At 37.8% G+C, this 22766-nt stretch overlaps 1 protein-coding gene and 1 long non-coding RNA gene across 6 annotated transcripts in view; one reads left to right on the forward strand and one right to left on the reverse strand.

Annotated features, from left to right (window-relative positions):
• The window catches only part of LOC307109882, a 119547-nt gene extending 100730 nt beyond the window's left edge, over positions 1-18817 (reverse strand). Inside the window, exon 1 of the long non-coding RNA XR_013814417.1 lies at positions 18726-18817. This is a non-coding gene — a long non-coding RNA (uncharacterized lncRNA). The remainder of the gene's footprint in view (positions 1-18725) is intronic.
• Positions 1-22766, forward strand: part of DEUP1 (deuterosome assembly protein 1) — a gene marked incomplete at both ends in the record, with an annotated part of 75692 nt that overhangs the window by 45107 nt on the left and 7819 nt on the right. For 2 of the 5 annotated variants that reach the window (XM_079788838.1, XM_079788839.1), the window contains 4 exons: positions 1748-1853; positions 6636-6833; positions 8423-8509; positions 18766-18962. In XM_079788838.1, coding sequence (XP_079644964.1) covers positions 1748-1853; positions 6636-6833; positions 8423-8509; positions 18766-18962 — 588 coding nt within the window. Of the gene's footprint in view, positions 1-1747; positions 1854-6635; positions 6834-8422; positions 8510-15607; positions 15632-18765; positions 18963-22766 lie in introns of all 5 variants that reach the window. The other 3 variants (XM_079788837.1, XM_079788840.1, XM_079788841.1) reach the window with 3 other exon arrangements.

The raw sequence follows: 22766 nt of genomic DNA on the forward strand, positions 1-22766 counted from the left end.
CCCCTGAAAGTAGTAGACATACAATAGTTTTATAGAAGTAGCATTGTAATGATTTATTCATGATCAGAACTTCTCTCAATAATGCTAAGATTTTGTTAGCTTTTTCTTTTTTTTCAGTTGTTGAAGCACCTTAGGCTGATATGTTCTGAGAGTTATTAAAAATATTTCCAACATTCCTTTCCTATGTGACAAATGATAGTTCCCTTATATATTTATATTACCATTTTACATTAGCATGACTATTGTTCTCTTCTATGAACTTGTCCACATTGAAGTTTGATATTTGTTCTATTCACTCAAATTTACAAGATCATCATGAGGATTTTGCCATTCAGTTTAGCGTTCCACCCCCTGAAATTGCTTAGGAAGAATTGAAAAAAGGAAAATTCATTTTCAAATGAAATTTGAAAATCATAGCAAATAAGAAAATGTTAAGATTGATCTTGAAATAACATTTTAGGAGAATACTGGGTAAAATGCTCCCAATATATTACTGAGTGAATAATACTAGTAAAAGAAGACTGAAAAATAATATGTGCAGTACATTCTAATTGTATGGGAAATGTGTATGTATGTATACACATGCATAGTAAAAAAAAAAAAAGAAATATACACAAAAATGCTGACAATGTTTTTTCCTGGAGGACAGTATAGCAGCAAATATACTCCATATTCTGTTTTCTACACTCAATATATATAGGATGTCCCCCAAAACTGTATATATACTTTGAATAATTATTAATTCCAATGGGTTAAATCTGGAAAGAAAGAAACATAAATTGAGCTATCAGTGTTAAATGTGTATACATTTTTGGACACTCTGTATATTTGATTTTAAAAACATACATCCAGTCTAGACACATGTATCTCAAGGATATCACTATAAATTTGCACCTTTTAAAATACCTCTTTATTTTTAATCTCTTCATTGGTTATTTTTCTCAGATTTTGTTTTGGTTATGTGACTTGAGTTTTTGATCTGTGGACCCTTTTACAAAGTTCTTTGGAAATCTAAAATTGTACAAGTGGGTACATTTCTCAGAACCCTGGACTCGACCAGATTAGTGAGGCAATAGAACGCACACTGCTTTCCTTGTCTAGTTATCTTTATTTATTCTGCTTTAATGATTTTATTTTACCAACTTCCCTGATGTACACATTACCTGCTTATACTACTCCAAGCTTCCTGTGGAAATTGTACTTTTTATACTAATTCTCGCTTTTGCTCTCTATATCTGTATGTGGTTGCAACTCCATTTTATAAATTGAACAGCCAAAGAATAGATGTAGTTGAGCTCTCTCTGAGTAGCCTGTCAGATTCAATCATTTTGGAACACTTTTATGGAGCGGTTTCTCCCTCAGATTCCTGCTGACATAGTTTCTTTCCATGCTGTAGAAACAACTCAGGTGTATTTTCTTTTCTGATGGTTCTCAAGCTATTTTATTATAGGAGACAGGATTTTTTTTCTCATCCAAAAATCTTACCTCCATATGCAAACCAAGTATTCTGCCAATTTTTAATGCATAATTAAAATCCCATATTAATTGCTAGCTGGGTGTTTTTATTCCAGCTAAAAACATTTGCACTCAGTTAAATATGTAAATACTTATGAGATCTGAATGTATTGTAACTTGCAATTTCTGTACCTTGAAATGTTTCCAATAAACTAATAATCTATCTGTGATGGTCTAAATTAACAATATAATTTATCAAGTTAGCTTAATTTTTACTCCTTTGGATTTGTAGACTTGAATCATCTTATTCACCTTCTATTAAAGAACCAGAAAGGAAAAGGAAAGAACTGTTTTCACTGAACCCAGATCAACCAAATCATGAGAAAGAACTGACTAAGGTATGGAAAATAAGGAGCTCCATTCTTCCAGGCAGTCTTTCCCTGGGGGGGGGGGGGGGGGGGGGGAGGGGAGGGAGCCTTCCTTCTCACTCCCTTCTTTTTCCTTCTTATTCTTCTCCAAGCTGCTAAGACTGACATTCTTCTGTGTGCTGCTATAAAAACCACAAACACTAGGACATCACTCTGCCACAGGAGACTGCCTGTGAAATGTGGAGGGCCTGTAGCTCCATGAGAGGGAGCTTATAGCAAGAAGTATGAGACCACAGATGGGCATCAGCCACATGTTAATGCGCAAGCTTGGGAGTTGTGTATGCAAGTTGCTCAGGGTCCCCATTTCTAGGATGGGGATGGGGATGGGATCATTAGTAACATACCTCCTAAGGTTGTGATGAGGCTCAAATGAACTACTTAAATAGCACTTACCACGTGCCAGGAGCTGTTCTAAAGGCTTAACAAATCCTAATTCATTTATTCCTCACAACCATCTTACAAGGTAGGTACTAGTATTATTCTCTTTTAATATTTGAGGAAGCTAAGACTAGGTAATTTTTCCCAATATTATACAACTAATCTGGCAGAGGCCAGATGAGAATCCAGGTGACCTGGCTCAGAGTTCATACTCTTCCTCTAAGTTAAAATCCATAAATAATAACACATGTGAAGTGCTTAGAACAGGGCCTGCCTAGCTCAGAGGAAGCACCTGGTAGACAGACATTGGCTGCTATTGGTATAGGTTACGCCCACATTTTGTCACTGAGCACCTACCATGTGCCAAGTGCTCTCCCAGGAGCTAGAAATACAAGGATGAGTAAGACCTGGGCACTGTGGTTCTTCCCTCCTACAAAAAGTGTACCCTCTTCTCTCTCTAGGAAAATCCAGTAGTGGCTCTCTTCCGTAAGTTTATCACAGCTACTACTCACTTCTCTGGTTCTTTAGGTTTGACGATCACACAGTATATCCAATGCTATTTAATCTAAACAAATGCTAAAAATAGGAAAAACCTGGGTGTAGTTTTGAATTGCCAGCACAGTGCCAGACACACAATAAGTGAAAATAACTATTAGAGAATGAATTCATTAATCTTAAGGCTCAGATCTCCCATAATTGTATGGGGTCATAACTTCAATTATTGTTTGTATAAATTCAATAAACATTCACTGAGCATCTAGTAGGACTACTAGCTATTCTGCTTCTTTCTGTAGGAAATACGATGATGTGAAAGATAAATCCTGTCTCCCAGAGAGTTGACTGTGAGGCAACTATGATGTGTAGGAAAGGTGATGTGAATTAATGACCATTTTCCTTATATTTTTCACATATTCCCATAAAACTGATTTTACTGGCATGTAAAACTATAACTTTAAAACACTGTTCTTTCTGGTGTATCCAGTGGATACATTATGTTAAAATGTTGATTAAAGCCACCTAAAGTGTAGTTACACTGTTTTGACCTCATAGATCTAGAAAGAGTAATAAAACTTTGAGTAATAGAAGGAATATACTGATTTTACACTGTTTTGCTATGGAAGGAGAGAATACAAGGCACAAATCTCTTCATAGGCTCTCGGAGACCTGTAGATCATGCACTGCCGTGCAGAAAAGGTAGCAAAGGAGTTGTGTATAAATAGCTATAGCTCCCAGGAAGTGTTTGTGGAGAGCATTTTCATTCTCTGGTAATAAAACCAACAAGTGCCATATATTATGTATCTTCACTTTTTAACATAGAACTAGTTTTAGTCATTTATTTGTGATAAAATTGACATTTTTAATAAAGCCCAAAATTATTTATAGCTAGGCAAGTTAATCTCATTTAGAAGGAAGTTTTGCAGTACAGCGTGTTGTTTTAATAACTAAATGGGAAAAGCAGTTTACTCCATTTTCATTATAGCATATTCATTTTCTAACATTAAAAAACAACAACATGTAAACTACACCACAGGGATGCAAACAGCAAAATTCAAACTGGGACCAACTACAGAACAACCTAGTTAAAAAAAAAATTATAAGGAAAAGCCTGGAGAGAGAAGATTGGAGATGAAAGGAGACTTGTAACATTGTCCTCAGGGTGAGGCACCTGTACTTCACTTTCCTCACCTCCTCTTTTGCTCCAAGGAGCTGGATAACGTAGACTCAGCCAGTTCCTTGCCCTCTGAGTCTTTTTTTTTTTTTCTATCTGCTAAGTGATGGGGTTGGATCATGTGATTTCTAAGATCACGTCCAACTCTGAAATTCTGAAAGCGTCAGTGATAAGAATAGAATCAGATGCAGTGATGGGCAACCTTTTGAGCTTGGTGTGTCAAACTTCGCCAAAAAACTGAGCATAACTCGGGTAGTGTGTCACTTTGAGGAAAAAACTAACTCCAAGACTCTAGTCGCAAATGTTTCATCCTCAGGAGCAGCAAATGTTTCATCCTCGGCATGCGGCCGCGTGTCATCAGAAATGGCTACGCGTGTCAGTGCTGACACGCGTGTCATAGGTTCGCCATCACTGAATAAGGGTTGGTAGCATAGCCTGGGGCTGGACCAGGTTTGCCTTCGGGACATGCCTGTTTTCCACGTCAGGGAATCCCACTCCAGCTCTCTGTGTGTGAACCACCTTCGAGGGCTCCGCTCCCAGAGGGTCCACAGCACAGTGTCGGTCCTGGAATCAGACAGCCTGTCACCAGAATGTGACTGCGAGCAGTTATGTGAACTTAATCTTCTAATCTGCCAAATAGAGAGATGTGTGGGGATTAAGTGAGATGATGTATGTAGAGCACTTAGAACACACACAAACACATACAAAAAGAGAGGCTTTAAAAAGAGAGGACGTAGCCCTAACCAGTTTGGCTCAGTGGATAGAGCATTGGCCTTCGGACTGAAGGGTCCCAGGTTCGATTCTGGTCAAGGGCATGTACCTTGGTTGCGGGCACATCCCCAGTAGGAGGTGTGCAGGCGGCAGCTGATCGATGTTTCTAACTCTCTGTCCCTCTCCCTTCCTCTCTGTAAAGAAATCAATAAAATATATTTTTAAAAAGAGAGAGAGGACCTAGTCGCAAGGTGCGGCTCATAGTTACATTTCAATTAAGTAAATTTTTAAAAATGCATTATACTTCTGATACAATTTTAAATTTGAATACTTCCTGGATACTTGAGGATATTGAGGAATTAGTATTTTTAGGACTTTCTAGAGGCAGTCTGGCTATGATTTAAAAAGAGAGGGCGATAGGGGGATGCCCTTGTTCTTTTTCAGAGATATCCTGAAATGTTTACAGACTAAATGGGGGTGGGGGGGGGAATCCACTTTAAAGGGCAGTGCCCTGGGGTAAATTCACATACATCTCTGTGGACGGCCTCTGCCGGACTCTGCAGCCTGACTTCGGACAGCACGCCCAGTCCCAGCCACTCCAGGCCCCTTCCGGTTCTGAGTGGGCACTCACCCCTGTGCCTGGGCTGCGTCCTCTGCCTGGGAGCCTTCTCCATCTCTGTCTTCCCTCTGGATTCCGTTTACCCTTCAATAACAGTCTGATGTCCCTCCTCTGGGAATCTTGCCCTGGCATCCCAGGCTGGGTTAGGTACCCCTCCGCCACGTTCTGCCTCTACCATAGACTGCTGATATCTATTGTGACACTGTGTTGTAACTGTTAATTTTCCTGTTTCTCCCAAAGGACTGTGATTTTTGAGATTAGTGACTGTGTACTTTATCTCCGAACCCCAAGAATTAGAGCCAGTGGATGATATACAGAAAGACAGTAAGAGGCTAGACTAGGTAGAAGAGGGGTGCGATATAAGAGAGTGAAACAGAAGAGACAGAATTTGCTGCCTGAATGCATTGGGGAGTATGAGGGCGGGAGGAGTCCAAGGTGATCCTGAGCTGAGATTGAGAATATGAGACTCCACAGGCTACAGAAGGAGGTGATATGTTTTCATGGACACATTAAGTTTGAAATTTATCATAACATGATTCTGAAAAACATAGGGTTTAGTCACAAAAATACAGCACAATTTAGTAAAAAAAAAAAAAAAAAAAGTACTGAATTTAAAGCCAGGAGTCCTAGGTTGTAGTCCTGGCTCTGTCAGTTAGTAGCTTTATGACTGAGCAAATCACTTACCCTCTCTCAGCCAATTTTTCTCCCTAAAAAAATGCTTGCTCTGGATCGTGGGTTCAGTGTTCTGGACCACAGCTCTCTGGAGTGGTTGCTCAATGGGCATACAATTAAGTTTCACAAGATGAGTTAAGTCCCAGAATGCACTGCACAGCACGGTGCCTGTAGTTAGCAGTGAGGTGTTGTGCAGGTAAACATTTAAGAAGTGCTCTTACCACACACACACACACACACACACACACACTAAATAACTAAGGGACACAAAGAAACTTTTGCAGTTAATGGATATGATTATTACCTTGATTGTGGTGATAGTAGCATGAGTGTGGGTCCAAACTCACAAAACTGTGCACATTAATTATGTGCAGTTTTCTTGTATACCAATGAAAGCTGGAGGAAAATGTCTGGTAATACTTTCTTCACCTTCCTATCAAAGTAATGTCAGCAGTAGGTGATGATTTATGTACAATAAAAAATAGAAGTCAGAAATGAACATTTGAAATTGGAAGGAAAAAAGTAAATGAATCATTATTGTAAGTATCTGTTTTTAATTTAGCATTGATCAGAAAATGGGGGTGGGTGGGGCCTGCCTACGTTTTAAGGTAGGGCAAGAAGACTGAACGCGACCAATACAAGCTTTCAGCTGCTTCATAAATAACAGGACTTGTTAATGTGCCCTGGACTCTCTCTGCTGCAGATAAGGAGCCAGCTCTACCAGGAGGAAGAGCACCACAGCTGTGAGCAGGAAAGAATGAGGAACGAAATCTCTGACCTAACAGAGGAGCTTCATCAGAAGGAGATCACTATAGCAACTATCATGAGGAAAGCTGCCCTTCTGGAGAGACAGCTGAAGATGGAGTTAGAAATCAAGGAAAAAATGTTAGCAAAACAACAGGTATGGGAGCGGAGCACAGCCCTGCCCAGGCCGCTCTCTTGCTCAGTGCAGATAGCGGCCCTCGTTATTGACGGATAGAAGCATTGCATCTCTCGGCATTGTCTCTGAGACTAGCGTCACAGAAATGCTTTGTCACATAAAACCTTTGTGAGATCATGCAAAGTGTCATCAAAAAAGAACCAGGGATTAAGCGACAGTGTTTGACTAAATCTCATCCTAAAATTTTCTGTGACCCATAGTTTGATCACCTCCCACAGTATGCTCTAGATTTTCTGAATTTGTTTTCTATAGTTTCCTTCCATTAACATTTTTATCCTTCTAAAAAGCCTCTATTCCAGTATTTCCTGGATACTTCTCACCCCCATTTTATATAATTTATTTTAAGGTTTTAAAAAAAATGGATGTTGAAACATGAAAACTAGTTTACATTTACTGAACATGGACTCAATGTACAGCATGGTTCATGGGGGGAAAACAGCAATTATAACATTCTGCTGTTAAAACTCTGCAAGTAACTTCCAAAGCCTCCCTTCCTCTCTCCTCCCCTCCCTTCCTCCCTTCTTTCCTATTTATTTTGAAATTCCCTTAACCCCTTATTCATCATCAAACTGATAACCTGCTATTCCAAGCATAGGATTTATCTGCCTTTTTTCTCCCCCGCCCCCTCCCCGCCCCTCCACGTCTACAGGATTTGAGAGTCCCATTCAATAACTTTCAAGGCATTTAAGGGTCACTTCAGAAATAGCACGGCTGTTAAACCTGTGTATTATAAAAACAAGAAAAGATTCAGCCTCTGCTCAATTATAAGCCTTAAGCCGATTAATATGTACAATACGAAGAAAAATAGCATGGATGGGATGGTAGCATTGGTTGTACCTGGGATATTTTACACATGTTAGCAGTGATCTGGGTCATTAAATTATGAATTTTTACTTTCACCATTATATTCTTCTATTTTTAAGGCTTTGTCAAGGGGAATACATTTTGTAATTTATAGAAGTAAGTGTTTTTAAGAGAATTGTTTTATATAGAAATGAATCCTAGATAAATAAAAGGGTAAATATTATGTTCTAAGTATTGTCAAGTAGGAAGAAATCTGAGGAAAAATTAAATTAGAAGACAAAATGAAGTAGCCACCCAAAAAACAGGAAAGTTTGCAAAAATATCAGAATGAACAAAACCATAAAAGTCATATTTGCATATTAAAAATTAATCAGGTAGTAAAGATGGTTAATGGACAGTTATTCAAACATGTTTTTAAAATTGTGATTTTCAGGTGGTAATTTGCTTACAATAGAAAATAGCCGTGAGAAAAGGAATTTGAGACTTGGAAAGAAACGTAAAAGAATCGTTATTGTGAGTTATCTATTTTTAGCTTAGCACTGATCAGAAAAGGAGTGTAAAGTGGGGCCTACCGAACACAGGAGAACCAAATGAGAATTCCTGATTTATGATAATCGTGCCGAAGAAGTGTTCCCTCCACTCCACTTAGGAAATACTCATATTAACAATGTAAAATTAATTGTAATAGAATCATGAGCTTTCATTATGAAGTTTACATTCACTTTTACCTACTAATCTCCTTTCAGGTCTCAGATATGAAATATAAAGCTGTCAGGACTGAAAACACACATCTGAAAGGAATGATGGGAGATTTAGACCCTGGACGGTACATGGTAATATGATGAAATCATTCAGTAAATTGAACAGACACGACTTGGGTGGTCAGGGTTTACTCACATTACTTGCTGAGTACTTCCTGCAGGGTGGCCAATATCTTGCACACCGATTAAACTTATTTTTACCGTCAGGCTAAAATAGTTAAATGTCTGGTTTCTCCCTTATTCTTGCCTTGGCTTGGGCTCAATTCTGGTCATTTCCTCAAACTCCCTTGCTTTTTGTCTTGCTACTGCCTCTGAAATCTTACATCCTATATGGCCTGACTCAGGCGTCAACCTTCCCCTTGATGAAGCCCCCCTGAAATTCCAGTCAGAACGAATTTCCATCCAAAATTAGTTTGTGTTTTGGTCTGACTTGTTTTGCAGTTTCTCACTTGCCCACTGGACGGTGAATAGGGACCATGTCTTCTTAACGTTTGTATCACCATTACTTCACAGCAGCAGGAGGATAGTAAGTGTTCAGGGAATGTTGGTTGCAGAAAAAGGATGAGTAAGGGAACGATTGAGAATTGACCTTGTGATTTTAACCAGTGGCTCCACAGGTTTACACAAGGCAACTTAAATAGTCTCTGTGCCTTTCAATTCAGCTGTTTAATATAACAATTGAGGGTTGGTTTTTATATGTAAATAGGATAGCGCTTATTTATTGAACTAATGAAATATCATTGTTACTTGTTTACCACTAATTTGCTCTAAAGGAAAATTCTGAAATAAAATATTTTTCTACTGTTCAGGGAAGGGGGAAGATAAGAGATGAGTATGGTAATTGCTTAACCTAGCCTCGGTTTCCCCAGTTGTGAAATGAGGAAGTTGGACTAGGCATTGCCCACGGCCCCTTCTGAAGCCATGGAGCTGTATTTCTGTGGTAATATGTACTTGTTCTCATAACAAATAGTCCATATTCTAGCATCAGAGAGGAGATGCTTCTAGAAGCATTCCACCCCCTCTTTGGGCCTGGCTATGGGGCCTGTGATTAGAGTACTATAGATGGATAAAAAGTAAAGTGTATGTGGTTTCCCTAGCTGTTACATAAAATCTTCGTGATACCCAGGACTTTTCTTTCTAAACACTGGACGCACAACAAGTTAAACTGTACCCTGCCCCCATGAGTGTCACTTTTTTCTTTCACAAAATGGTTTGTGTTCTTTTAAAAAATGTCTTCACAGCCCCCACTGAGCCTGCTTCACTCTGACTCCTGTAGGCATTCAGCTTTGTTTATTTATTTGTGTTTGGTTTTTTAAAATGAAATAAAGCAAAGATGTATAAAGAAGAGGTTAGTTATTCCTACTTCTATCCCCAGTCCTAGTGTGGACTCCTGAGACATCCAGAGTAATATTCTGTAGCGTTTTCTTTGCTCAGGCACACATGTACAGGGGATGAGTCGAGTGTTCTTTTACAGAAATAAGTGTATACTATACATTATTCTGCCTTTTGCCTATATATCATAAACATCTCTACAAGTCAGTGGGAAAACATCTTTTGATTTTTCCTAATTTCTTAGGAAAAAATACATACTGATTTGTAAAATATATAATTTTAATAAAGTGAATCATAACTTACATACTCATGATTTTAGTGCAGTCTTTTTTCTTGCTTCTCCCTTTCTCCTTCCATGTCTCTATGCCACCTCATACCCCATCTACCAGATAACACATGTTAACTATTCAGTAGGTATTATTTTGTTCTTTTTTATATATATGAATTCACATATGTGTGTAAATATATACATACATATACACATATACATATACCTATTTAGGGTTTTTAACCTTTTTTAAAAATTGGATTACATTATACATACTTTTCTGTGTCTTGTTTTTGTTCACTCAACAATAATATCCTTTGCAAATCCTTACTGGTTTAGATCTGTGTCATTCTGTATAACAGCTTAATAATATCCCATGATGGGAATGTATCAACATTTATTCAACTATTTTTCAGAATTAATTCATTCAGAATTAATTCAACTCTGTTTCGGGTTTTTGCACAAATAAACAATACTGTAAAAAACATTCTTATGCATATATCTTGAAATAACTCCATAAAAATGGAATTGCTGATTCAAAGGATGTGCATGTTTTAATTTTAAAACATAAAATTGTTGTTGCCCAGCTGGTGTGACTCAGTGGTGAGTGTCAACCTATGAACCAAGAGGTCATGGTTCCATTCTGGTCAGGGCACATCTGCGGGTTGTGGGCTCAATCCCTAGTGGGGGGTGTGCAGAAGGCAGCCAATCAATGATTCTCTCTCATCATTAATGTTTCTATCTCTCTCTCCCTCTTCATTCCTCTCTGAAATAAATAAAAATATATTTTTTAAAAAAACATTTGTTGTCAAATCATATTTTTACCTTTTTCTTTCATCCTTGCCAACAGCATATGTTATAGCTCTTTTAAATTTTTGTCAGTTTGGTTGGTGTAAAGTGATTTCTCAATAGGACTTTAATTTGCATTTCCCTAACTAAGTGTGCATATTTTTTTATATTTGTTTGGCAATGTACTGTAAATTAACTATAGTCTTTGCTCACTTTTCTGTTGGGCTGTCTTTTTCTTGTCAGTTTATAGTAGCACTTTTCTAAATGTATTTTTGTAAGTTTATTTACAAATCCTTTGCCATACAAAAAGTTTTAAACTTTTATTTGTCACACATGTCTATCTTTTTGTTTATAACTTCTGAATTTCCTTCCTTGAATAACAAGGTTCTTCCAATGACTACACAGTATCTACATTTTTCATCTAAGTCTTTAATCCATTTGAATTGTGATTTTGCATGTGACAGAAAACAGAAACCCAATTTAAACTTTTATATCAAAGTGAAGTTCAATTTATCTAGTTTCTCCTGCTAATTTCCTGTTGGATTCCGTTTGGAATTAAGTTTATGTATTAATGTTGAAAGAACTGGTATTTTTATGATAGTATATTTTCCCATCCAAGAATAGACATGGCTTTCCATTTTTTCATTTCTTATTTTATGCTCTTCAATAAGATGTTATAGTTTTCTTTGTATAGGTTTTGTGCCTTTATTTTAAATTTATTTCTCAGTATTTTATAAATCTTGTCACTGTTGTAAGTGCAACATTTTTTTCCATACATAAGAATTTATTGCTAATATAGAAAAAAATAAAAAGCCAAATTATCTGTTAGTTCTAGTAGGCATTTTCCTTGAGATTCTTAAGTTTTTTGAGATATATACAATTGTATCAACAAAAGTTTTATCTCTTTTCTATTGTTCACATCAGTTATTTTTGTCATATTGCAAATTGATATTAAATAATAGTGAATACTGTCCAGATGGCATGGCTCAGCGGTTGAGCATTGACCTATGAACCAGGAGATCATGGTTTGATTCCCAATCAGGGCACATGCCTAGGTTGCGGGCTCGATCCCCAGTGTGGGGTGTGCATGAGGCAACCAATCAATGATTCTCAGCATTGATATTTCTCTCTCTCTCGCTCTCTCTCTCTCTCCCTCTCTCTCTCTCCCCCCCTTTCTCCCTCCCTCCCTCCCTCCCTCCCTCCCTCCCTCCCTCCCTCCCTCTTCCTCTCCCTTCCTCTCTGAAATCAATAAAAATATATTTTTTAAAAATAATAATAATAGTGATTACTGACAAATTAGTCTAATTCCTGATTTTAGATGAAATTGTTTTAGTGTTTTACTGTTTAAGATAATATTTGTTCTTGATTTATGGTTCTTATTATATCTTCCTATTCTTATCCTTACCTTAGAGTTAAGATTTGCTGCTAGTTTTTATTAAATGCCTCTTCAGTATATATGACATCACTAGAGGCCTGGTGCACAAAATTTGTGCATGGGGGGGGGGGGGTCACCTCAGCCCAGCCTGCACCCTCTCCAATCCGGGACTGCTGGCTCCTAACTGCTCACCTGCCTGCCTGCCTGATCACCCCTAACTGCCCCCCCTGCTAGCCTGATCACCCCTAACCATCTGTGCCTGCCGGCCTGATCACCCCTAACTGCCCCCTCTGCCGGCCTGGTCGCCCCCAACTGCCACCCTGCTGGCCTGGTCGCCCCCAATTCTCCCTCCACCCCCGTCAGCCTGGTCACCCCCAACTGTCCCCCTTGCCGGCCTGGTCACCCCATGCAGCCTGCTGTTCAGTCGTTTGGTCGTCCCTCACTAACACCCCTGCCAGCCTGGTTGACCCACGCAGCCTGCTGTTCAGTCATTTGGTCATCCCTCACTAACACCCCTGCCAGCCTGGTCGCCCCACACAGCCTGCTGTTCAGTCATTTGGTTGTCCCTCACTAACACCCCTGCCCGCCTTGTCACCCCAGGCAGCCTGCTGGTCGTTGCTGTTACTGTGACGGCATCCCAGACAATTTACATACTCCTCTATTATTAGTATAGATGTGGTTTTTGTTCATTAATTTGTTGATATGGCACAGACTGTGGTTGGCAGATATTTCCTAATATTGATCCACCTCTGCATTCCTGGAATAAACATTGTTGGTCATTGGATTCAGTGGCTAGGGCTGCCATAACAAAGTACCACAAACTGGGTGCTTCAAACTTATTGTACAGTTCTGGAAGCTAGAAATCCAAAGGTGTCCACAGGACCATGCTCCTCTGAAACCTGGAAGAGAGGATTTTGCTGGCCTGGCTATAGCTTCTAGTGATTTGCCAGCAATCCTTGGCAATCCTTGGCTTACAGATGCATCTCTCCAGTCCGCTGTCTTCACATGGCTGTCCTGTTTCGATATCTTTGTATCTCCCCTCCTCGCATGTCTTTCTCTGTATCCAAATTTTCCTTCTTTATAGAACACCTGTCATATGGATTAGGCCTTACCCTAATGACATCATTTTCACTTGATTAGCTCTGTAAAGATCCTATTTCCAAATGAGGTCATATTCTGAGGTACTAGGGGTTGACAAAATACAACCCTTAAAAGCTATACTTGAATAATTTTGAAGTATTACTGGATTCTATGTGGTAACATTTTATTTAGAAATTAAGATCTGTATATATAAATGATATTTGTATATAGTTCTCTTTTTTTTCCTACTTGTTTTAACATTATGTGGGCTTTATAATATAAATTGGGAGCTTTCCATCTTTATGAGTGGATTAAAAGAGTTTAAGTAATATTAGAAATATCAATTCTTTAAAAGTTAGAATTTAGCTGTGAAACCATCTGGACATTGAAGTTTCAATGCAGTAAATCTTCAATTACTTTTCCATTCTCTTTTAAGATACTTGCTGTATTCAATTTTCCCTTCTCCTTAGGTTTTTTATTTTGTTTTGTTTTGTTTGTAATTTGCATTTTTCCAGGAAATCTTTATCCATTCCAATTTGTTTCCTTGGTATCAAAGGTAATAATATCCTACAATTCTTTTCATATCTTCTACATTCTGTGTTTATGTTCCTTTCTTATTCCTCAGCTTGTACAATTTAGGTCTCTCCCTCTGTTTTCTTAAATCTGACACACAATGGGATTATTTCTTTTATTAGTATTTTAATGTAATAGCTTTTGGATTTACAAACCTAGATTAAATTTTAACTCTTCCATATATTTTTCTCCTACCAGTCTAGGCTCCATTTATTTCTCCTTTCTTTGACTTTCTTTAGCACTCTTAGCTGTAAAATATTTTTAATTGTCTTTTTTTAAATTTATTTTTATTTATATGTATTTTTGTCTCTTCAGCCATAGAATTCTTTAGAAATGAAGTGGATTATATTTAATACTTCATACAGGGTTTGATATAGCGTAGGGCTCAATAAATATTTGTGGATTTATGAATCTCACCTGTAGTCTAAGAAGCATGAATAAATTACCATGGAAACCATTGCTAATATCATTAAAGAGATCAGAAAAGCCTCATTTTATCTCACTTCCTACGTGATCTCAGTACAAATAGTTGTTGCTATTCCTTGATTAAAAAGCATTTGAGTTCCTACTCGGTGCAACGTAATACTTGATATTATTCACTATTTTTTCATACATGTTAGTTTAAGCTACTCAATTTTTGTTGTATTCTCCATGAATGGAAGATCTCTTTTTCATATTTAATTACCTCTGTAGCACTTAGCACATACATCTTATCTAATAAAAGAGTAATATACAGATTGATCATCACTGCAACACACAATATAGCTGCCCCCATGTGGTCAAAGATCCTGCCCCCATGTGGACACAAGATGGCCAGCAGGAGAGGGCAGTTGGGAGGCACCCATCCTGCAAGGGAGGGCAGTTGGAGGTGATCAACCCTGCAGGAGAGGGCAGTTAGGGGTGACCAGGACGGCAGAGGAGGGAAGTTGGGGGCAAACAGGCTGGCAGCAGAGTGGTTAGGGGGTGATCAGGCTGGCAGGCAGAAGCAGTTAGGGGCAATCAGGAAGGCAGGCAGGCAAGCAGTTGGGAGCCAGCAGTCCTGGATTGTGAGAGGGATGTCCAACTGCCCGTTTAGGGATCGGGCCTAAACGGGCAGTCGGACATCCCTCGAGGGGTCCCAGATTGGAGAGGGTACAGGCTGGGCTGAGGGACAACCCCCCTCCATGCACGAATTTCGTGCACCGGGCCTCTAGTATACAATATAAATTTGTTTAAAGATTGGTTAATTGGATATCATAAAATGGAATACCATTGATGTATGGCCCTCAGTGTGATACTTATTAAAATAGTATTTAGTTGTACATACTTTATGTATGATTATAATTCATAAAAGAGGTTGATTTTATACCTGCTCTCTCTTCTTTGTATGTGAAGATTTATAATTGACTTTGATAACTGAAATAGTCAGGCCACTCCCCAAAGAGAAAAATCTCAAGTGTCTACTAAGTTTTTATAAAAGAGTTTAATAGAATTCTTTGCTCTTTAAGAGTTTACAATCTATTATGTCACTTATTTAGCACTCAGTTTAAAGATGTCATGAAGAAAACTCCTATCTGTTATGTGTTAAATTCATTCCACTGTTAGATTATTAGTTAATATCTTCTGAAATAATTGAACAAGTAAATGCAGAATTAAATCATTGGTGCTGAAATTTTACATCAGAGAAGAAAAGAAATATGTACGTCATCATATTTATGTCTTTTAAAATATGTGGTATTTGGATAATATTAAAATAGTTTCTTTTCCTTTCTAGACAAGTGAAGTTACCGATATTAAGGTAAGTTATTTCTAAATAGCTGGAGCTTCGGGAGCTTTCCCGCTGGACGGACTGTGAAGGTCCCTGCTAATTTACGCTCAGGAAAAGGACTTAAGAAAGGCGCTCCCGGGGGCAGAACAGCAGGCCTGCGCCAGCACTGCCCAATGCATGCTGGGGCCGGCAGCCCCTCTCCTCTGGAGGCTGGGCTGATGGACAGACCACCCGGTCTGCGGGTTTTCCTCAGGTGTCAGTGAGATTCTTGGAATTTGTGCAAAAACTTAACTGCATGGAGAAAAGGGAGGCATTTAGCTTTATTCTGCTCCGGGGCAGCTAACAAAGAATCAAGTCTATCATGATAATTTCTGTGATTCCATATTTACTTGACCTGTACTTATAGTTATTAATTTCTGTGATTCCATATTTACTTGACCTGTACTTATAGTTATTAAAGTTTCTCTCTTTTCAAGAAAGTGTCATAAAACCAGATTTAATCAGAACTCAGAATTTAGGGTAATTTTTAAAACTAATTTGTTTTTCACTACCCATAACATTTTCTAAATAACATCATAGCATAAAAAATAAGAACCCTCAGAAGTATCTAAAGCAGCCTGAAAATCAGCATACTAACCATAAAATATGATAAAAGCCAGTTCTGTATAAATTCTTTGTTAGCCTAACTACTATTTTTGAACATGCGAGAATTTAAAATAAGTGCGCATACAAAATACTATTATTCAGACACCTCGTTACTTCAAATGGCCTAATGCTAGTGTGTAGGCACCAGGGGTTTTGCCATTTCAAGAATAAAGAAATGGAATAAAACTGTAGAATCCTAAATTTTTGAAGAAGAAAAAAGAAATTGAGATAAGGGGCTTATAAAATAACACATCAGAAATACAGAGGTAGAATTTAAGCAATGCCTATTTTCACATGATAACCATCTAGTGAAGGATATATTCCTGAAATTGCCAGAGAAGTATTTAAGAAAAACATGAAATGAGAGAAGTCAAAAATCATTGTTGTCAAGGAAAATGGAATATGTTTTTATTTATTTTACTTTTTTGTTAATCCTCACCTGAGGATATTTTTCCATTGGCTTTTAGAAAGAGTGGAAGAGAGGGGGGGAAGGGGAGGGAAGTAGGGAGAAAGAGAGAGAGAGAGAAACATCCATGTGAGAGAAACACATCAATTGGTTGCCCCCTGCACATGCCCCAACTGGGGCTGGGATAGAACCTACAACCCAAGTATGTACCCTTGACCAGGAATCGAACCGAAGACCCACAAACTGATGCTGTAACTTCTGACCCACACTGGCCAGGGCAGAATATGCTTTTAAATATAAATCAAGTAAATGCATTAGCTGTGTAGTTCTTCCAGGCCATGCTCACAACACTTGTTTAAATATAGTACATTTAGGAATTGTGGGCTTTTTAATAAATCATTATTATTATCCTGAATTAGTTTAACACTGGGCCAAAAGGAGTCACAGATAAAATCTAATTTAATAAGAAAACGCTTGAGGAAAATTATAATTGAGCAGCAGAGCATCAAGGATTATACATTTTGAATAGTAGATACCTTTTTAGGAGTAACATGCTGAATCTTTTCCGTGACCTCCTCCAACCAGATCTGCTCAGATGAATATTTTCCTTGTGAATGGCAACATTTTTATAGGACTCTGCCTCCTTTATATTTATCACAAATTTACTCTAATTTTAGAACACACAATCCTTCCTCTCTTAAAGCAGACTCACATGACTCTCTTATCTGCACTGCTGTACCTCTGTGGAGACACACTACAGGCGAGGGCTTACCAATCAGAGAAATCCTCTGATGGTCCTTCCTTCCCAAAGGGCACCGTAGCCAAAAGCCATGTAACCTTATCTCCCTTTTGTATTGTTTTGGGGGAGTTTGCCCTCCGGAGTGTTTCCCTTCATTTAAAAGTGAGACCTTTCTGACTATTTATAAGATGCTCTAATCCATTAGGTAGTAAACAGAAAATGTAGTAGGAAGGCTTATCCTTTGAAACAAAAACCAAAGCAAATCGGTAAACATTTTGAATACCTAATGTGCACTGAATTTTAATACCTAAGGTGTCATGCCCTGAAATGCACTGCAAACCTTAAATTGAGAAACTTCTAAATGAAAGTTCTAAGCCATGCTACTCATCTGTAGTCTTACAGGCGTTTAACCATAGGAATTTGGAGCGTCAGAACAGATGTCTCATACACGGTACGTTTTTTATGCTAAAATATTCCAACCGTAGAGAACTATTGTTTAATCAGCAACTGCACAATTTACAGATATTCGAATCACAGGACAGAAAGGACAATGTAGAGTCATTTAAAGCATGTTTATGTGAGAATATATAATGTTTTTTTAAAACTTTGGGAGAAGAAAAGTTAAGACACTGGCTAGGAAATTTCTTTATAGCATTTAATTCAAACAGCATCAGAAATCTTTTTTTTTTCTTTTCTTGCTCTAAACCTCTCATGTTGTGATTTAAATATGTTTCCTATTCTCTTATGAAGACATATTAAAATTGGGTTGCCTATATCAGTTAGTAAAACTTGATCATGCTCAACACTGTGTGGTACTGCACAATCTCAACTGTTAGATGATGGGTGTGGAGTGGTCCAGAATCAGACCCCAGTCTGTACAGATTTAGTATATAACCTGTTGCATCACCCAACAGTGGGGAATCAATATAGGATTTTCTATAATGACATGTATTACTTTAATCAGAAAAAAAATTCAAATTGAATCTATGTTTCAATTAATAATGGAACATTACTATTAATGTTCATTATTAATCAACACTTGAAGGCACACCTTATAAACACAAAACCCTTAAATCTAGCCAACTTGTTGTAGAGACAGAGAATGCGGTGCATGAGTGAGCCTTTTTCTCTATTGGAACATGGGCCGTAGTATATGCATTGCTTTTATGGCAATGTGTTCAGCGGCAGCTGTCACTGCGTATCTGTGTCATGAGGAGGTGAGGGTGGGAAACGGCATTTAGGAGGGACACAGAATAGAGCCACCTCACTTGACTCAAATGAAAGGGTCTTTCCAACACAGGGGTCCAAACGCACAGAAAACATGCATCACTTACAAGGAACACTTTTTTCAGTGATGGTTTCTTTTCTTCTTAGAGCATGGACTGCGTTAACAGGGAGCATTCAACGTACACGTCCATTAACAAACTGGAGTATGAAAATGAAAGGCTCCGAAGTGATCTTGCAAAACTTCATGCCAGTGGAAAACCAGTGTGGGCTAACCACAGCACCTACGAAGAACCGGTGCAGTATGCCTATCAAAACCAAAAAAAAATGGAAAAAAATGAATATAGGTATGCTGGCTCCATTACATAAGGGTATAAATGTATGAGCATAGCATTGGAATTTATCTTTAAACAATTCAAATTATACCTTTACACATTTTCTTTTCATTTTAAATTGTATTGTATAGTGATAATACAATAGTGTAGATACATTGTTTTATATGAAATTCTGTGTTGTCACAAGCTTTCAGAACATAACAGTGCAATGGGTAGACTGCTACAGTAAATTAGTTACAAAGCTGAACCTGGCATGCCTCCCCCCCTCCCCCCAAGACAGGACTGATTTTCAGTTATGGTGGCCAGTTAACATGGGCACATCTTGCTTTGGGTGGAAGAATCTAGTCTCTCATATAGAGTAGACCCTTTACCGAGTGCTGCCCTAGTCTGTGGATTCATTTTTCCATGGGTCTCATCATGACCCACGTCTATAGCTCTCTCACTGTGAGAGAAAAGCAGGCCCCTGAGATATTATAAAGGGTCTCCCCAGGGATGTTAGTCATCGGTCCCGTACAGAGCACCCATTAGGTGCAGACATTGTTTCCTAACCTTGTTCGTTGGAAACAACTTCGAAAGCCTTAGATGAAACCAGGTGTTGTTAGTTAAACAAAAAAACAGGTCCTCTGCCTTTTTTTTTTTTTTTTAAGTTTTCCATTGTTTGGATTGCCCCTTTTTTCTCTTTGTCGAGCAGTACAGAATGTGCGAAAGGTCCTGACAAAAACAAGGCAGTAGGGGACCTAGAAAGCAGCCTGAGAGGTAAAGTGCTCAGCGGGAGATGATTTAATAAGCAGTGTGGACCAGCGTGCCTGCTGCAAAGCCCGCGTCCTGCCATTCTCGTTTGCTGCAAGTTTCATTAAATTTGTCTTAATGCCTTGTCTGATTTCAGTGTTCTCCAGTGACCTGGTTTTTAACAGAAACAGCATTTCAAATGTTCCGAATAAATTATCACCATGTAAAAGGCACTGTGGGGAGAGTTGTTGAGATGCAAGGACACTGAACTCACCAGCGGAGAACTGTACAGCACATACCCATTACAGTTAGCAAGTGAAACATGAAGTATTCTTTCCCTCCCTCACAGCACAGCTCAGCCAAGTCAGAGAGTAAAAGCTATATATCTAATTGTTAGACATAAACAAAATCCAAAAATTCATAAGTTATATTTATATATCAATGGCTGATGCAAAAAGGTCTTACTACACTAGTTGAGAAAGGAAAAAGCTTTTCGGTAAAAATATAGGAAGATAATGTTCCACAAAATGTTAAAGCCTGTACTCTAATTTTTAGCCACTTGCTGCTTTTAACTAAAAAGCTTTGTATGATACAGTATGACAATAAACCTCGATGTACTCAGGCAGCTCAGGTTTTGTTGTTGCTTTTCACTCTTGTTAGGAGTGATGTGTTTTTCATGCTCATCCACTTAAAACGTGAAGCATTTTAGGATATCCCAAAGGATTTTCTTTTCAATAACACAGTAATTTGGCACTTTAAAAACATTTATAAATAAAATGTAATTGAATCGGGTGAGGATGTAGTGAATATTTTTAATTTTATTTTTTTAGTTAGAGTTTGAAGCTTAGAATAATTTGTAAGCTAATTTGGAGTTGTGGGTGGTATCCAGAGCTATTAATATATAACAAGTTTTAATGGCAAGTCAATTTTGTAACAAGTGGAGTTTTACCTCTATTTAAGATATATACTTACAAGTGAAATTATGTACTGGAAACATTTCAGTAACCACAAACATTAACCATTCAAATAGCTTCAAGTCTAGTTAATTAAAGTTTCTAATACTAAAAACCCATATAACCAGATTTGTCATAACCACTCTCACAGGATCCCTTGTCAAGAAACAGTCATTTAGAAGCGAAGCAAAGTGGGAAAATTCTGTGCCACGGTGTTACTCATAAAAGCAAAACATAGCAGGCTGAGCCATTCTAGGCCAGGAAATAATGAGGAGTCCATAGAATAGGGAGCGTTGTGTGGAGTGCCAGCAGGTGAGGCGGGAAGCAGGTAATCAGCGTAGCTGTGCAGGCCTCCTGCTCCATGCTGGGCACATTATCCTGTAGCCTGGGGAACACTGATGCAGGGCCAGGATTGGATGTGCAGCCAGACAGCTCTGAAAACTGTGCCACGAGTTGACTCAAATCTCAAGCGGGTCCAGTTTTCCCCAACAAAGCGATCAGATCCTGCCCTCCTGGCAGCCGCAGGCAGAGGCCGTGAAGAGGGCCGGTGGAAACGATGATTGAAATAATTTTTAGGATGGCTATTACATTGATCTACTTAGCATTTTATGCCAGGTGGTTTTATGAAGTATTTGAATAGCTGGATTCTAGAAGAAGAACGTCTCAGTTATAAAGATGATTTAAAGCAAAAGCACTTTAACTTCATAATGTAATCTTTCCTTCCAATCTCTGCATTTCATTGATCTTACAATAAAAAGAATGTTCCTCTACCAATTTTAGTCATTAACACCATCAAACTGTATCTCTGCATCCAAAGGAAAATGGATAATTGAGATAATTATTTAGATAATTTAGGACAAATAATACTTTTCCAGAAATCTCTGTATAATTGAGATTACAGAGAGAGAGATTTCTTGAATGACTTCTATAATTATCTCACTTTTGCTACTGTGCTTTGAAGTATAAATGGTGGCCTCAGTCCAATGGTTTGGCTGAAGATTCTATGCAGATGTACTATGCAATTGTTATAATTCTGTTTGACTGTGGGATGTTTCATCTGATTGTGCACATCTTAAACCATGTTATTTCAGCTTCATTTGTTGTTTTGTTTCCATGGTAATTATGGTTTGGGAGAATGAATTTTAAAAAAGATGTATTTCAAGATAAGTAAAAATGGAACACATGTTGTGTTTGTTTTTATGGGCTAATTTACAGATGCCTCACTTAACTTTTATTGCTGTTTGTTTGCATAGCGTTGAAAATGTTTGCATAATAGGAAACAAGTCTGTATAGATGGTCTTTGGATGAGAACAGGGACAAATTATGTACATTTTTTGAACTGTGTGAAATTAGAATAGGAAAGCTTTGAAAAATGGTTCATCAATACCTGTGGAGAGATTGAATTAATAGTAAAAGAAAATAATTTTAAATTGAGGGGATTTTTATGTTTTCATGGTCTTCGGTGATTTTTATTCACTTTAAACCCCATTTTCATGAATTAACACTCAGAAATATATTTATTTAGTTCCAAACAGCCCATACTGTTAAGACCTTTTTTGGTTAAAATTTTAGGGTAAATTGGTTTGTTTGTTTGTTTTATTATTCATTTGTTTAGCCAGCATACTAATATTTAAAACCTCACTGGTATTTTATTCAGTCTCATTTTTTACCGTATATTTTAACACAAACAGCAAATTCTGAACTGTGCCTTTCATCCAACTTGTGGAATTCAATTCTCATAAACACCTTTTTTTATACATGGAAACATTAAAGTAACAGATAAAAGCACCTGCTCAAGGTCAACAGTGTGGAGAAGCTTAGGAGATTATTTAAATTGAAAAGATGCTCTAAAGTATTAATTCCTATAGGAATGAGAATGACTTGTTCTAGAATTTTTTAAAAGTATAATTCTGTTAAGAAAGCCAGTGAGGTTAAGTAAAATAGGGAAAAAAAATAATTATCTATTTAGAACTGTCAAGGGCAGTATTGTTAGCTGTTTTGAGATTTTTCTCAAACTGGTTTTCATGTTATTTAATTAAGTGGCAAAGAGATACACAAGTAAAACAGAGAGGAAAGCAATGTAGGCAATAAGGATGACAGAATATTTTTATCGATTATTGTACAAAGTTTTCTG

Source organism: Cnephaeus nilssonii, assembly GCF_951640355.1.
Source record: "Cnephaeus nilssonii genome assembly, chromosome: 13".
Taxonomy (NCBI): Eukaryota; Metazoa; Chordata; class Mammalia; order Chiroptera; family Vespertilionidae; genus Cnephaeus; species Cnephaeus nilssonii.